A 17,245-nucleotide genomic window follows, 5' to 3' on the forward strand; every position below is an offset into this window, starting at 1 on the left:
CTGCTGTCAGTTTATACTGACATTAACATTTTTAGAAAGGTAATTTGAAAGCCTCCTATGAAAATTACAAAGTGCTTATCCTAAGAATATATTCTATAAAATGACTACCTCTAGTGGAAAAATATAGGCTTAATACTTTCCATTGCAAAGTTGATTACAATACTAGTAAATGGAAGCTAGGTAAATCCATGGGGTGGGGAGAAGTTAACAACAGTATATATTCACAGAATACTAGGCAGCCATTAAAAGTTATAAATGTATACCTGGGAAAATGTTCACAATTTACATTTGCTAGGAAAAAAAAGGCAAATTGCAAACCAATGATCTCATTTGGTGTGGGGGGGGGGGGGGCGGTGCTTTATGTGAATCTATCCAGGATACAAATCAAAGGTTTACTAGTGATTACCTCTAGAGCATGGGCTTGGACAAGAAGTAGCAGAAAGATGGTGACTTTCAATTTTACTTTATATAACTGTACATTGTTTCTATTTGTTAAACTGGATACATATTACTTTCACAGTCAAAAAAACTAGGAATAAGTTTTAAAGTCCAATAACATCTCTTAATAAGCTATTTTAACTATTAAATTTTCCTCTTTGGCTCATAAAATGGTAAAATCATCTACAAACTCTTTTGTTTGCATGTTCTCTAAATGACATTTTCAAAGTACATATTCCTTGATATAATCTAGCTTTCTATACATTTTATGTATATTTTAAATATGTGTCAAAACAATGATACTTAGTTTATGGAAAATGTCACAATATCCTAACTACTGAAAGCAGCCCTTAAAGACAAACTTATAAGCCAAATCAGACTTACTTTTCTTGAGAAAAAGTCTGACTTTTTAAGTCTCTAGCTTTTGCTAGACACCCCTCCTCCCTTTTGAAATAATCCTTGTTGGGTGACTAAAAGGTCTTGCCCACCTTGAAAGTTTTCACACCCTGGGGCAATGCACCATAATTACATTCTCTTGGGTAAGAGATATGACTTTTGTTTCCGAAAAGGTAAATAATTAAGGAGAATCTATAGAACACCAGATACTTTCTCAAGCAGATGGATTTTAGGAAAGAACACAAATGGAAACTGGAGATATAAAAATTGTCTGCATAGTACCTACCCCCTAGAAATTTTTGCTGGTCTTCCAGAAGTACCCAAGTTTCCTCTGAAGACCAGTAAGGGAGGAGCTTTTGACCTTTCCAAAGGACTGAGAAGAAAACAGTAATTGGTGACCTTCACACCCTAGTTCACTACAAGGAAGGAGTACTACCTGACTGGTGAGTTTGAAAGAAGGAACTGAGCGTGTATGACTCAGCTCATTCAGCCTTGCTTTAATGTAGCTAAGCTGCCTGTCCTCAGGATCCCTATACTTTCTACATCTCTGCCTGAGCTCCAGTGAGGGAGGCCTGGGGTTGATCTGTTTTGCTGACTTTCAAGAAATAAATAGCTAAGTGTAAAGGGAAGAGAAGGAGTAGAAAGGGGGGTGAAGGGTGTGCCAAAGAAACATTTTCAAAGCAACTGTGGCTACAGATAGATACTAAGCCTCTCCAATTTAGAATCAGGAATAATAAAACTGATATTTCATCTATATTACATCTGTATGGAAAAAAAGCCAGGAAATAGATTTGGGGGGATAAAAATAACAAGTGAGGTTTAAGACTTTTGGCTCGGCCAGATGAATTATTAATTTTGCTTGATTTTTAAAATGTGTCCAGTGGTAAGAAATAATTGTGATTGGTATTCAAGAGGGGGGAAGAACGTTTAAAAATAGAAAAACTAGGGCTTCCCTGGTGGCACAGTGGTTGAGAGTCCACCTGCTGATGCAGGGGACACAGGTTCGTGTCCTGGTCTGAGCCACGGCCGCTGAGCCTGCGCGTCCAGAGCCTGTGCTCCGCAACGGGAGAGGCCACAACAGTGAGAGGCCCGCGTACCACAAAAAAAAAAAAAAAAAAGGAAGACCAAATGAGACTTTTAGAAAGGCATATATCAGGCAGAAGACGACAATCAGGAGAAAGCAGCTTCAATGGGAGAAGAGTTTCATAAAGGAAGGCAAATCAACACTGGTAAGTATCACAAAGTATCAGTAAGGACACAAGTATGAGATGTTTAATCTTATTCTGGATTTGGCAATAAGATGCCATTGGTGACCTCTGCCATAGTTAGTTCACTGAATTAGTGGAGAAGTAAGCAGCAAATGGTCCTGGATGGAGAATTACAAAGAAAAGTGAAAAAAAAGAAAAAAGAAAAAAGAAAAGTAGAGTCAACAAGACATAGATTATTCCCTTAAAATATTTAGATAAGGAAACAAAATACTAAATTTGTGGTAAGGTTTCATTAGGATAGTTAACTTCATGAAGTTGTAGAAAGAGGGTAGGAGTTAATGAAATAGCAGGCACTAAAGTATGGGAGAGGTGGTAATAACTGATACAAGATCCGAAGGAGAAAAGATGAAAACAGAGTATTTAAACCATGAGACTCGAGTAAGTCTGGAGGTGCAGGTAAACAGGGTTAGAAATTCAGCCTACATTCTATATTTTCTCACAAGGTACATGCCCTAGACCTCATTTCACTTACCGGGGAACTGCTACATGTTTGTGAGCATATGTGGGGGAGGGTAGAGGTTTTGAAGAAAAGAGTCAAATTGCAGAATAAATAACCTCATTGTGGAAAAGGAAAGAAAGGGCACTAGTCCAACTGATTTTTTCTTTTGTCTGCAGGATCTTCGTTCCCCAACCCAGGCCCCAGCAGTAGCGACAACACTGAGTCCTAATCACTGGACTGCCAGGGAATTCCCTAACTGGTGATTTCTAATTATAGATTCAGGAAACAAATTGATGTTTGAGAGTTAAGCTTTTTAAGATGAGAATTTAAGGATTCAGGGAAAGGCAGTCCAGACTAAAGAAATACCATGTGCAAATCTGTTTTTTTCTTTTTTTGGCTGCACCTCGAGCCACGTGGGATCTTAGCTCCCTGACCAGAGATAGAACCCACACCCCCTGCATTGGAAGTGCGGAGTCTTAACCACTGGACCGCCAGGGAAGTCCCCCATGTGCATATTTGGATACAGTTATGTGAATGAGATATGTGAGGAGTAGAAAACCATAGTGAGTGATGAGCCTAGAGAAGACAGGAAGAGCCAAATGTTTTAAATTTCCCATGCAGACAATGAAGACTGAAGGATTTCGAGTAGGGAGTAAAGGCAATCATATCTGTGTATCAGAAACTATGGGAACTGGAAAAGTTACACTGGAATAAAGAAGGATTAAACTGAAGGCAAAAGATGACAGAGGCAAAGGTATTTATTTATAGACAGACTGTTAAGAAGCCTACTGCAATACTTCAGGTGAGAAGTGATAATTTAGGAGAGGATGGAACAGAAGACATAAAGAGACTGCCAAAGCTCAATTAAAGGTCATGATGATGATACTGATACCATTAATATTTAGGGGGTTAATATGTGCCAGATACTGGATTAAGTTAATTTACTACACTAACTTATTTGATGGATATAGAGAATGCAGAGCAAAGATAATTGAGAAAATGAAAACTACATCAAGATTTCAATTATTTCTGAATTCAGTAGTGGTATCAATAACAGAAAAAGAGGTCAAGGAGTACAGGGGAAGGGAAGGGCAGGATCCAGCAAAATTTTTTTGATAACTATGTACTAAGCATGGTTCTAGTCTCTTAGGACTAAGCAGAAGACAAAATATCCCTGCCCTCACGAAGCTTATGAAGCTTACGTTTAGTTGCTAGGGGAGGCACACAGACAGCAAATGTAATACATTATACAGTTTTTTAAAAAGGTGTTAAGTACAATGTAAAACAGGAATACTGGAGCAGAGGAAGAGAAGTGTGTATATGGGGACATATAGGGGAACATGAAGGTGAAGTTTAAGTAAACATTTAAAAGATTTGAAGTATAGCAGGCAAAGAGAACAGTCAGTATATAAGCTGTATGTTCAGGTAGGCCTGGAATGTTTAAGTAGGTCAGTCTGGTTGAGAATAATAGAAAATGACTTTCAGAGAACATATCAGGAGACTTCATCACCTAAGGTCCCACGGGGCATTTTAAAGACTTTTTATCTTTTACTCTGAGGGAAATGGCACTGTAGGGTTTTGAGCAAAAGAGTGATTTGATTTAACTGATATACAGGATCACTCTAAGTGTTAAATAGAGAACAGACGGCAGAGCAATGATGGAATCAGGGAGACCAGTTAAATGACTACTGTGGAAATACAGGTAAAAGATGATATTAATGACTTGAATCAGGGTGAGAAGTGATAAATAGTGACTAGGATCCTTGATATAGTTCTAAGGCAAAGGTAACTAGATTTTCCAACACAATGGAGGACAGAGAGAAATCAAGCATGATATCGATATCTTTAGCCTGAGCAAATTACAAGACAGAGTTGTGGGTTTGGAGTGGGCAAAGATCAGGAGTTCACATTTGAACATAAGTATGAGATGTCTAATTAAGTATCCAAAAGGACATATTGAGTAGCTAGCTAGATATAAGAGACTGGAATGTAGGGAAGAGGTTTGGACTAAAGATATAAATTTGGGATCAGCTAGTATATATTTAAAGGTAAGAAGCAGGATGAGATGACCAGTGGATAAAGAAGATCATGTAATAAGCTAAATGACTTGCCAACTAAGAGGAGAGAAGAGGAGGAACTAGAGATACAGAAGGAACATTCAGAAAGATAAGAGAAAAACCAAGACTGTGTAGTGTAATGAAGGCCAGATAAATAGAGTATGTCAGGTGTTATTAGGCTTAGTAAGATAAGGATAGAGAAGTAATCACTGGATTTAGCTAGTGAGAGTCCCCAAAGACCGTAAAGGCATAGTTTTGGTGGAGCTGTAGGAGTGAGAGCCTGGTAGGAGTAAATTCAAGACAAAAAAGAATTGGAATACCCAAAATAGACAAGTTTTGCTGCAAATGGGAGCAGAAATGGGCTTGTAGCTGAAAATGGGGGGGGGGGGGGGCGGGGAGGTACGTGTTGGAAAAATCAGAAGTTTTTTTTAAGATTGGACAAAGAAGCTTATATGATGATGAGGATGATCCAGGAGAGGGGGGAAAATGATATAGAAGAAAAGACAACTGCCACAACAATGTTTTTGTTTTTGTTTTTTTTTTGCGGTACGCAGGCCTCTCATCGCTGCAGCCTCTCCCATTGCGGAGCACAGGCTCCGGACGCGCAGGCTCAGCGGCCATGGCTCACAGGACCAGCCACTCCGCGGCATGTGGGATCTTCCCGGACCAGGGCACGAACCTGTGTCCCCCGCATCGGCAGGCGGACTCTCAACCACTGCGCCACCAGGGAAGCCCCAAAACAATGTTTTTGAGTAAGGGATGGCAGACAGAAAATATGATGTAGTTCACAAATGGAGGGATTGGTTACAACAAGTTTATCTAGTAATTGGTAGGAAATATATGGGTACAGGGCTTGGTGGGTTGGGGAGATGGGGTAGGGGAAGTCTCTGGCAGTTTTCTTCTGGTGCTTCAGTTTTCTTACTGAAGTAGCATGCAAGGTCATCAGAGGTTGAAGAAGAGGATGTACCAGAAGTCGCAGGATAAAGGAGAAAGAACTAATGGTCTAGGAGAGTGGGAGAGTAAATTAAACTAGGGAAATATATAGTATGACTACTGGGAGGCATTAAAGGGTTCACTGTCACACATTTAAAGTAAAATTAGTCATCAAGGTTGAATGCTTTTTTTCCTTAGACACCTTTAATTACTAGGCTTCAATAAAGAAAAAGGAGAAAGAAAAGAGTAAGGCCAGTGAAGGGTGGTACGATAAATGGATCTTACAATTTATTGGTAGACAGAATGTTTTTAGGCTTGCTGGAGGTAGATTTCTAGAGGGAGTAAAGCTGAAAAGACATGAGGTGATAATCAGAGAATGAAATGTATGAAACTGAGATTGTGAGGTGGGCATATTAATAGCTTCAGTGGTGGCAAAAAACCCAACTGAAAACATCTATTAGGAATATTTTAAAAATATACTGTACATAGCTCCCTAAAAGATTATGAAAGTTTACAAAGCGAAAAAACAGTAAGTGATAAAGTAGAGGGGTAAAACATTAAAAATGCAGACCAATAATACCCACTATGGATTCTAACAGCCCAAAACATAACCTAGTTGTTCATGTCCTAAGAGAACAAGAAATTAACTGCCAGAGTATTCCACAGTTAGACCAGATGAACTGCTCTAGAGCATGGACTCTTCCACATAGTGTTTGCTGCATAAGGATAAGGGAATCTGGTAAATATAATGAGCAGTATTCTCAGCAGCAATTTTTATAAACCTATTAACCAACATTTTCAAATTAGAAAGGTTGATCAAAGGAGCATTTTTACACAAGTTACCCATGCAGAACATCCAAGTTAAACCAGACAAGACCACTCCAATGATATTTCTAAATCAGAAATGGTGGAGCCAGAATGTACTGAGCCTCAAAAGGCAAAACGGTGTATTTTTCCAGATGTAAATCATACATTAAAAATAGTGAAACAAACCCTAACACATCTCAATCTGATAATTTTTCAAATAGAAATAGAAAGGGGCTGGAGTTCAGGAAAGAACAGTCTCGTCCACAGTCTAGAATTCTATCTATGTACCATCCCCATTCAAAACTGTTTATAAAGTATCAGTCCATGCAGAAGAATTTGCATCTAATTAATTTTTGATTAACAATTAATACTGGAAAATAGGGCTTCCCTGGTGGCGCAGTGGTTGAGAGTCTGCCTGCTGATGCAGGGGACACGGGTTCGTGCCGCGGTCCGGGAGGATCCCACATGCCGCGGAGCAGCTGGGCCTGTGAGCCATGGCCGCTGAGCCTGCGCGTCCAGAGCCTGTGCTCCGCAACAGGAGAGGCCACAACAGTGAGAGGCCCACGTACCGAAAAAGAAAAAAAAAAAAAAACTGGAAAATATGCAATGACATTGAAAGAAATTCCTTTTGAATTGCTTTAAATCTGAGGCTCTGAAAGCATGACCATCTAGGTTAAGAAAGACTGGCAAGAATTCAAGGAAAAAACACTTATGTATTGCTGATGGTAGTAGGAAAATATTCTGAAAGTATCAAATTTAAAATATACTGACCTAAGTGAAGAAACTTACTCCATAAAAATAAAAGCACCAAAATATAAAGAAACATGTATAATGATGTTTATTGCAACATTATTTGTAGTGACAAAACTGGAAACAAACCTACTATGGAGTATATTATGCAGTTATAAATCACTATCAGTTGACAATATTCTTCACTTATTGAGAGAGGGAAAAGCAAGTATTAGAGTAATATGTTCGCATGATTCTAATTTTTAAAAAGTACAGTTTTCATATACATGGATATTTATTTGTTCAACAAATGTTTACTAACATGCCAGGCACCATTTTGTAGTTCATACAATCTAGTGGTAGAGAGAGACAAACAAGCTAACTAAGTAAAATACAGTATTTAGAATATTAGAACATGAAAATAAAGAAGGGAAGAAGAGTAGGAAGAATGTGAAAGGGAGACTAAAATATGAGGCAAGTGAAGTGACATTCAAGGCAGAAGGCATAGCAAGAGCAAAAAGGATGGTCATTATGGATAGAGCAAAGTGACCAAGAGAAAGTAGTAAAATAAGATCAGACAGGAGTAAGAAGTGGTGTGAGTGGGCAGAACATGTAAGGTCTTTAAAGGTTTTAAAGGTCAGAAGTGAGGACTTTTAGTTAATTACCATACCAGGTTTTGAACTTCAGTTACCTTACAATGATGGCGTATGCTGTTCTTTTAGTTATCTTTGCATAGTTCACAGTTTAAACTGAACACATTATTGTAATAAAGAAAAAAGAAAATAAATCATTGAAGACATGCACAATAGGACATTCCTAAAAGCTGCTTCTTGACTTTGATCCACAGGTATGCAGTAAATCTCTAAATGTATTTCATGTAACGTATAAACAACAAAGGTATGAAACAATTAAAGATTTTATTTAAAAACAGATATCTATGTCTCAGCTATAGAAAGGATGTCTTCTAAGATTTATAAAAATGCAAAAAGAAACAATATTATGAAATAAATTAGCGATTCTAACATATAAAAATGAGAGAGTAATGCAAAAACAGGATATTATAATATTATAAGGAGAAAGCACTAAAATGTAGGTTGACTTCAATTAAGGGAGGAGAGGAAAGCAGGGAATTTAGAATTAAAAAAAGTGGATTTAAATCTTAGCCTAGCTTCGGCAAGTTACTTAACTTCCATAGATTCAGTTTCTCCATCTGTAATATGAGGGTAATAATATTTCTTACAGAGAAGACTCAAATAATACATATTCTGTCATACAACTTGGCCCTATTATATCGCCTGGTATTTAGTGAACATTAAATAAATATTTGATGAAACTGAATATTAAAAATAGGTATAGTTACAATAATTATAACCATATCTGTTCTCAATGTGTTCAATTAAAACTTCAAAGTGGCCAAAAAAGCTAATTTTCATTTGGTCAGAATCTAAACTAGAAAGTTTTTAAAATGAAGAACCTCTGGGGCTTCCCTGGTGGCGCAGTGGTTGAGAGTCCGCCTGCCGATGCAGGGGACACTGGTTCGTGCCCCAGTCTGGGAAGATCCCACATGCCGCGGAGTGGCTGGGCCCGTGGCCATGGCTGCTGAGCCTGCGTGTCCGGAGCCTGTGCTCCGCAACGGGAGAGGCCACAACAGTGAGAGGCCCGCGTACCGGGAAAAAAAAAAAAAAAAAAAAAAGAACCTCTGATTTTAAATATATTTTTCAGAATACTGTATTTTCACATTGACTTTAGAACAAAATGTTTAAAATAATTCATACTTTCTTTATGTGAGATGAAATATATAGCTTAACAAAGTCAGTAAGTCTAATTAAAAAGAATGGACTTGACTCAAATGAAAAATGTTATATATACAATTGACCTGTGAACAACACTGTGCAGGCCCACTTTATGCGGATTCTTTAAAATGAATAAGTACTACAGTACTACATAATCTGTGGTTGGTTGAAATCCAGGGACTTGAAACTGAAGATATGGAGGGCCCAAGTATAAAGTTACACATTGCTTTTCAACTGCATTGGGGGGGGGGGGTGCCCCAGCCCCCACTATCACTGCATATCCTTTATAAATCTAAAAAGTATATGTTAAATTTCATAGCATTTTTAACCTTTTTTAAAAAGATGAAACATGGCAGAATATATATTCCATAATATTCAATACCAACCAATTCTTTTCCTACTATTACATTATAGAGTACAGTTATTGATAGGAACAGAGAGTAAAGAAGCAGCTATGGGACTGCCCAAACTGTACATTGTTTGGAGTGTTTTACTCCCCATGGGAATAAATGGGAATGATACTGTAGTGTGCCTGAAAGAGAAAAATACAAGAGAAATCATCCATTTAAAAAGGTACACATTAAAGGGCAGGAAAGGAATAAAGAGGAATAAAGACACAGACGTAGAGAATGGACTTGAGAACACGGGGAGGGGGAAAGGTAAGCTGGGACGAAGTGAGAGAGTGGCATGGACTTATATATACTACCAAATGTAAAATAGATAGCTAGTGGGAAGCAGTCGCATAGCACAGGGAGATCAGCTCCGTTGCTTTGTGACCACCTAGAGGGGTGGGATAGGGAGGGTGGGAGGGAGATACAAGAGGGAGGAGATATGGGGATATATGTATATGTATCGCTGATTCACTTTGTTATAAAGCAGAAACTAACACACTATTGTAAAGCAATTCTACTCTAATAAAGATGTTAAAAAAATAATAGATATACAATACATTTCATGCATTTAAATCGTACAATTTTATAAAAATAAAATAAAATAAAAAGGTGCGCATTAAACATTCCATCAACTGGTCGTATTTCACTAGTTGGTCATGGCTTTGTAGTGTATGCCTTCCTAGTGTATTTGGTACTTCTGATAAATCCGTTGGCAACAAATTACAAGGTCTAGGATCAATGAAGTACAGAGTTGGATGGGGATTAAGAGAACATTAGTTGAGATAATTGAGCATTAGAGGCTAGGTTCCCTGACTTGCAGATCAATGCAATTCCTACAATAATTTTGTTAATTCGATTATAAAGAAAACTATTTTAATGATATAATGATGTTTAAAATACTCATAATTCTCTCCACTATCTGAGCCAAACTTGGAGAGAAAAATCATGTACATAATTTAAAGCAAAACCAAACCAAAACAAAAAACCACAGATTACAAATTAGGAGGAAGAGAAGCTGAAAGGAAAAAAGTAGGTATTTTTCATATGTAAAGGTTACCATTACCTTTTCCAAGTCTAACTCCTCTAATAAAATGCTGGCATTTTTGTTTGCTTCAGCAGCCTGTCTATCTTTGGCTTGTACTATCGACTCCATACAAAGGTGGCACTTCTTCAGCATCTCCTAAAATGAAAAATTAAGATGTTTCCAGACTCAAAAAATTAACATTTAGAGAGATTCCTGAAAACATGAAAATATTAATTAAGGTACTTGAATGAACATAAGCAATAAAGATCAGTAGTAAGGCAAAAAAAGAATGCAAATAAAAACATAATTTAAATGGTATATTTTTAAAAATACATTAGCAAAGAGCATCTATTGTTCTTCAAAATAATATCCATTTGACTGGTACTAAAATTATTTACTCCTGTTATTTAAATATAAGAAATCATACTATAAATAGAGCTGCAATAATCTGTCAGCTGGTTAATGGGCTAAAGGAAAAGGTCAACATCAACAAAAAAAATAGGTTTAAAACAATTTAAAATACTTATTTGGCAAGAACTGTTCTCAAATATTTAAGCTTTGTTGCTATAACTTCTTGTGCTGGAATCATTCATAAAAAGCATGTATTTATAGACATCTCAGTGATTTCATTCTTAGAACATACAGTTTTTGACAGGAAAGGGATATTTCCCTATTAAGACAAAAGCTTTATTTTAAATCTCTGCCCCCCTTCCATAAGGGGTATCTAGGAACATTAATTGTCATAAATGAATCTAGAGGCAGGCAAGACAGTGGATTAGCTATGTTAAATAAAACTTATGGGAAAAAGCTGTTCACTATCATGTGATAACTGCTGAGAAAATTAAAGACATTTTTAGATTTTCAGAGGCATGTCTTAGGATTTTATTCAAATATTTTGATCTCAATTAGAATTCTAAAGGGATTTATTTTTCCTTACTTTCCCTGCAAAAATCCTAGCAAATTCATTCTTAAACTGACAGTTACTCCAACTTTTATATTATGTTGAACATGTTAAGAGTTTTCTTGACCATAATTAAAAGTACTGTGTTAATTTTTGTTTAGGTATAAAAAAAATCCACTGACTTGTTCCTCTCAGAAGAGATATCTGTCTGAATAGATTACAGCACTAATGAATAGTAACAATAATTTGCTTTAGATTGTTTAGTATTTACATTAAAATTAAATTAGCTTAAGTACTATTTAAAAAGATAAAGTAATTCTAAAACAGAAAATGTTTTATTACTTCATGAGGTAAGTAAATCATCTGAAGAGATTCTTAAATATCATACTTCATTCCCAAATCCTAGATAAATGAAAAGTGCTATGTACCACACATTATTGTTCAAACTAAGACTTTTTTTATCTTAGTGTGGAATATACATATATATGAAAAGCCAAATGGGATCCCAAGCTCATATAATGGGGATGAATTTAATCAGTATATTACCTTATCAGTGATCGTTGCTATGTATCTCATACATTCAGAATCTGATGGAAACTGATTGACTTCTTTGACTAAGTAGCGCACCACCTTCACATGACCCTAAAAAATAGATATCAGTGTCAGACTGAAAACAGACTCTATCAGGATTCAGTAAATCTAGTCTGTCTTAACTAAGATTCCATTAACATTAGTGCCACAAAATAAAGACTTAAATTGGGTATTATTCGCACTTTAAATGAAAAAGAGACAGGCTTCGGTTCTAATAAGTTAGATAAATCTACATTGTTCATTTTCATCCTACCCTCCAAAAAAAAAAAATACAGAATAACCTGACCTAAAATTCTAAACCATTCTGAATTTAAAAAAACAATAAAGTCAGTATGAAGAAATGCAGGATATGTGTGAAAGAAAAGAAAAACCTCATCTTTTTTTTCCTAGCTAATTCATTAGAACTGAGTATCGTGTTTCAATTTTAAGCATTAAAAGAGTAGAAATAACAATTTTGATCTTTCTTTGAGATAAAAACTGAATGCATAGCACTATACTAGATAGTGCAAAAGAAATAACATACACTTTCCTAAGGCTTGAGCGATGATTATATTATTCACTGTGACACAGTTCACTAAGTTCAAAATCTTTAGACCAGCCTTCAAGAGGCTTTCTACTTTCTCTAATCCACACTATTACTGACACAACACATATAAACGGATGAATAAACATCTGTTTATATTTAGTACATTTCCTCTATTGCATTTATTTCTTCCTTCTCATCTGCATCCTTTTGAACTATCCCTATCTTTTAATGAATAGCTTAAATGCCATTTGCACCTTTCCTTGATATCTCACCAACACTTCTACAGTATTTAAACTATTTATATGGGACAACTCATACAGTTACCTGACTTTGTGTGTGGATCCCTGATTATTACATTTTGTACAAAAAGCAACAGTTGGAATCTGTACAATGTAATATGCCAACAATTACAGTTGTACATGGTAGGTACTAAGAAAAATAATGGAATGAATACAAAGAGTATAAAAGATAAGTGCCTTTCTTAAGGAGCTAAGTCTATTTGGAAAGATGAGATATATGCATGTTAGATGTTAAGGTAATAACAATATATATTTGTCAAAATAAATGATAAAGATAATAATGAATTGTAGAATTTCTACAACCTTTAAGAGATCAGATATCTCAATGTGAGCTCAAATGGAATGGGAAGAGTTTCTGTAGAAGGGGAGATTTACACTGTACCCAAAGAATGAGTAATTTTGGAAGAATGAGGAAGGACATGGGCATTCCCAAGATGAGAACAAAGGTGCTATGGGAGACAATGACAAAAGACCAAGCAAGGAGAAGACTCCACATTAGGGACTCAATGGGAGATGAGTTCTAAAAGCACTAGATTGGGCTTTGAATAACAAACTAAGATTGGATTTCAAAGGATTACAGAGACTGGGGAGACATGAAAAGGTACTTGAAGAGGATACTAACATAGTGAAATGGTTTGGATGATAAACTTTATATGGTAGCTTGCTTGGAGAAGAGGTAGGTAGCCATTGAGAATAAGTTTGATTAGCAAGGAAAAAAAAATTCAGAGTCAGTGGGAAGCTAGTCTAGAACACCCAGGGAGGAGGTGGTATAAAGAACAAGAGTCAGAGAGAATAATAAGAGAAAAAGGAAAAGATGATTTTTTTACAATTTATATATTAAAAATTTTCAATACAACAAAGTAATTTGGAATCTATAAGAGATTTTACCTACGTGAATGACAAAACTCAAAATTATACCTACAGAATGACAAAACTCAAAATTATAATCCCTGGAATAGTAGTCTGGCTTCCCCAATAACAAATCAGACCTGCATTTAAGAGATCAACCAAAATATTAAATCAAATTACTTATACACAGTTCTGTGCTATGCATTACAGAAAGTTTCAGTTTTACAAAATTTATTTCTACTTCTGAAGGTTTCAAATACTGGCAGCTGAATTTTCATTTTTCCTTTTTTCCTAGAAATTAAAGTGAATAATTAAAAATGAAATCAATTTAAGCTAAACTTTTCTCTGCTGTGCTAATACAAGAAAACATTCATAAACAAGTAATTAATTACTTAGTTGGATTTATATTTTGTGAAAGATTAAGATTGCAACTAGATTTTGAAAATACTATTCGAACAACTTTTTAAAAGTTTACTTAGCTTTGACATCCAATATGGATACTATTAATGGCTTTTCTGGCATACCTGTATCTACCTCTCAATGTTGCCATCAGAGTGATTATTTGCTTATTATTTTACTGCTTTCATCACTACTGTTAGATCGTAAAATGAGAGTCTTTAGTGATAATTAAATTATGCACTTCCTAGCCTAAGTGAAAAATATCCAAGTGACTGAGAATGAAAGATTTCTACCTTTCTAAATGCTGCCATAAGAGGAGTTATCTTGCGGTTATCAGCTGCATCCACATCTGCACCTGCTTGCACCAGTAACTGAACCACATCAAGGTGTCCACCATTTGCTGCCAGCCACAATGGAGTGTTCCCCTTCTTGTTACGTACATCAATGTGAGCACCCCTAAATGAATGACACAAATATCACTTTTAAATGAAATGACACAGATAATAATAAAAATCAACTATGAATTTTGTGAAAATATTTTGTAAAGGAAAAAATTGTTTAAAATATATAGGACTAAAATATATTTCTCTAACAGAATTACATTACAAAGAATTTCCAGTCATCAAATTAAAAGCCATTGAATCAAAACTAATGATATATCAATAATTGCTTTTCTTATTTTAAAAATAATGACTGTGCATAATTCTGAGCTTAAAATGCTGAGAAAATGTAAAATTTTCTTTAGTGAAAAATAATGGTACATCCTGTTAATATCATAATATATTAAACAGTATCCTAGAGCACAAACAGTATCCTATGAGGTGATTATATCTTTCAGATTATTTGTATTCATGTATTTATATTATGTGGCTTCGTAAAAGAATGAATCTTAAAATAACATGAAGGTTTAGCACTCAGTGGGCATCATGGTAGATAAGACTCATGGTAAATAACTAGTTGATAGTAGCTACTACTAATTACTACTGTTAGGACACCATGCAAAAGTCTTTCAGACTGTTAAAGTAGGCAATCTAATTTAGCAGACAAGCAACTTTGAAAGACTGGCAAGTAACTCCTAAGTGACTGAAAACAAAAAATATCCTGGACTCTATCTCATATCTTGAACAGTTCCATAACTGTCTCTTAAAAGCCCTAATTACAGAACAAGAAAATCAACAATGAAGCCTTAGATTATTGCCAGACTTACAAGACTTAAGGTGATATCTTTGCAAAACTGTGTGGGAGATGTGAATATGGATGACAATAGATGGATGTTCAAATAGCTTATTATAGTACTTTAAAAGTGTATACACAGACAAAAAAGGAAGAAAAGAAGTATTTCTAGATTGCACTGAAATATATTAAACAATGCAGCATAGCTCTGGATGGGTGGAAAATAATAGAGATAGGTTTAAAACATAAAAAAATACACTGCAGTTTATAGAAGTAATCACATTTGATTTTTTAATAGTTCAATTTGCGCAGAGAGTAGTAATCACTAGTAATACCATGTTCATATATGAAGGGTATGGTAGCATCATACCTGCCAATGAGAAGCTCACAGAATTTATAATGCCCTTTATCTGCTGCTATGGTTAAAGCTGTATCTCTCGAGGAGGGCACTGGAGGGGCATTAACATCAGCACCTTTATCCAAAAGAACTCGGCCCACCTCTGCATATCCACCAGAGGCAGCTTCCATTAGTGGTGTGAGGCCAGTCTAGGTTTGGTGAAAAATAAAAAACAACACGTAAGAGACCAGAAAGTACTAAAATGTTAAAGAACAACGATCTGGGGGAGCAATACGGTACAGCTGTTACAAAATTCACGACTAAATTTCAGCACTGACACTGCTAACCTCTCTCAGTTACAGTGAGGTCTACTGAAAGCAGATGATTCTACCTAATGTCCATTTGTTGGTAAAAATTTTAAGACACATGTACTTGGCATATAACTGGCACTTAATAAATGCTCCCTCTCTTCTCTTTCATTATACTACATAGTTTTCAGCTGATAACCCCAATGTCATTATTACCTATAAAAATCTATTGCTGAGGTATTTCAAGAGTTAATGCTTAACTGAGTCATACAGAATGATTTGTTTATATATGTAAGAGATAAATGTTACTACAAAGTACTAGAAGTATAATTAGCATATTGCCAATGTACACCTTAAATGTCAAAGCAATAAACCCATGGGTAAATCTCAGACTTTTTCTTACCTTAGCTCTGTGTTCCACATTTGCTTTTCTATCAAGCAGAAGACTAACCACTTCAGTTCTTCCTTGGAAGCAGGCTAAGGTAAGGGCAGTGTTCCGATTGGTTTCTATTTGAGCATTTATGTCAGAGCCCATGTCTAACAGGAGCTTAACGGCAGCTGTGTGCCCATTCATAGCTGCTAACATCAGAGGAGAAATGCCCAATTTGCTACCAGTTCTGGGGGTGGAAGTATGGGGAGAACAAAGGGAAAAATATATTTTTTATTTTTATTTATTTATTTAAAAAAATTTTTTTTTATTTTTTGCGGTACACGGGCCTCTCACTGTTGTGGCCTCTCCCGTTGCGGAGCACAGGCTCCGGATGCACAGGCTCAGCGGCCATGGCTCACGGGCCCAGCCGCTCCGCGGCATGTGGGATCCTCCCGGACCGGGGCACGAACCCATGTCCCCTGCATCGGTAGACGGACTCTCAACCACTGCGCCACCAGGGAAGCCCAATATATTTTTTAAATGTCCCAGAAAAACTAGATGATAATACAGAACTCTATCTTAGGATTTAAGATTCTTTATTCTGCAGAATTATTTAAAATAATCATTCTTCTCAGCCCTACTAAATCTTTGAGATATTACCAAGACTACACTACAAATCTTTTACTACCCAGAACTAGAATACTTTCTGTATCTCATTCAACATAATGACTTGGGCTGAAAGTGATAAATTATTAAGTCATTATTAAAATGAACTTTCCATTCTAAAGTATATACTTGCTTGCTAATAAAAACATAAGACAGATGTGTTTACGTTTATCATAAGAAATAAAGTGATAATTTTTTCAAGTTCTATGTCAACAATTTTAAACACTTAAATTTGAATTCTAAATTTGTAATGAAGGCATTTCCTAAATATGGCATTAAAAAGTGTGCTACAAATATCTTTAACATAACACTCTTAAGGGACTTGGAGAGAGAGAATAAAACTTGCCTAGAATTAATCTCAGCTCCTGCATTTAGTAATATTTTGATAATGTTCACATAGCCACCAGAAGCAGCCAGGCTTAGAGGTGTGTAATCAGAAACATTCCTGTGCTCTTTATTTGCCCCTCGAGCTAACAATAGCTCCACCACCTGGAAAAAGAAAAGGAAAAAATGTGTTTTCTTCTTATGGTGAGACAACTTGCAAGGTGTA

General features: G+C 35.9%; 1 protein-coding gene across 10 annotated transcripts in view; it reads right to left on the reverse strand.

The window, feature by feature from the left end:
* The window catches only part of ANKRD17 (ankyrin repeat domain 17), a 161,341-nt gene that overhangs the window by 31,158 nt on the left and 112,938 nt on the right, over positions 1–17,245 (reverse strand). For all 10 annotated transcript variants that reach the window (XM_033857133.2, XM_033857129.2, XM_033857128.2 and 7 more), the window contains 6 exons: positions 17,042–17,184; positions 16,063–16,276; positions 15,385–15,560; positions 14,135–14,297; positions 11,724–11,819; positions 10,316–10,432 (listed from right to left, as the gene is read on the reverse strand). In XM_033857133.2, the coding sequence (XP_033713024.1) occupies positions 10,316–10,432; positions 11,724–11,819; positions 14,135–14,297; positions 15,385–15,560; positions 16,063–16,276; positions 17,042–17,184 (909 nt within the window). The remainder of the gene's footprint in view (positions 1–10,315; positions 10,433–11,723; positions 11,820–14,134; positions 14,298–15,384; positions 15,561–16,062; positions 16,277–17,041; positions 17,185–17,245) is intronic.

Source organism: Tursiops truncatus, chromosome 5 (genome assembly GCF_011762595.2).
Source record: "Tursiops truncatus isolate mTurTru1 chromosome 5, mTurTru1.mat.Y, whole genome shotgun sequence".
NCBI classification, from domain to species: domain Eukaryota; kingdom Metazoa; phylum Chordata; class Mammalia; order Artiodactyla; family Delphinidae; genus Tursiops; species Tursiops truncatus.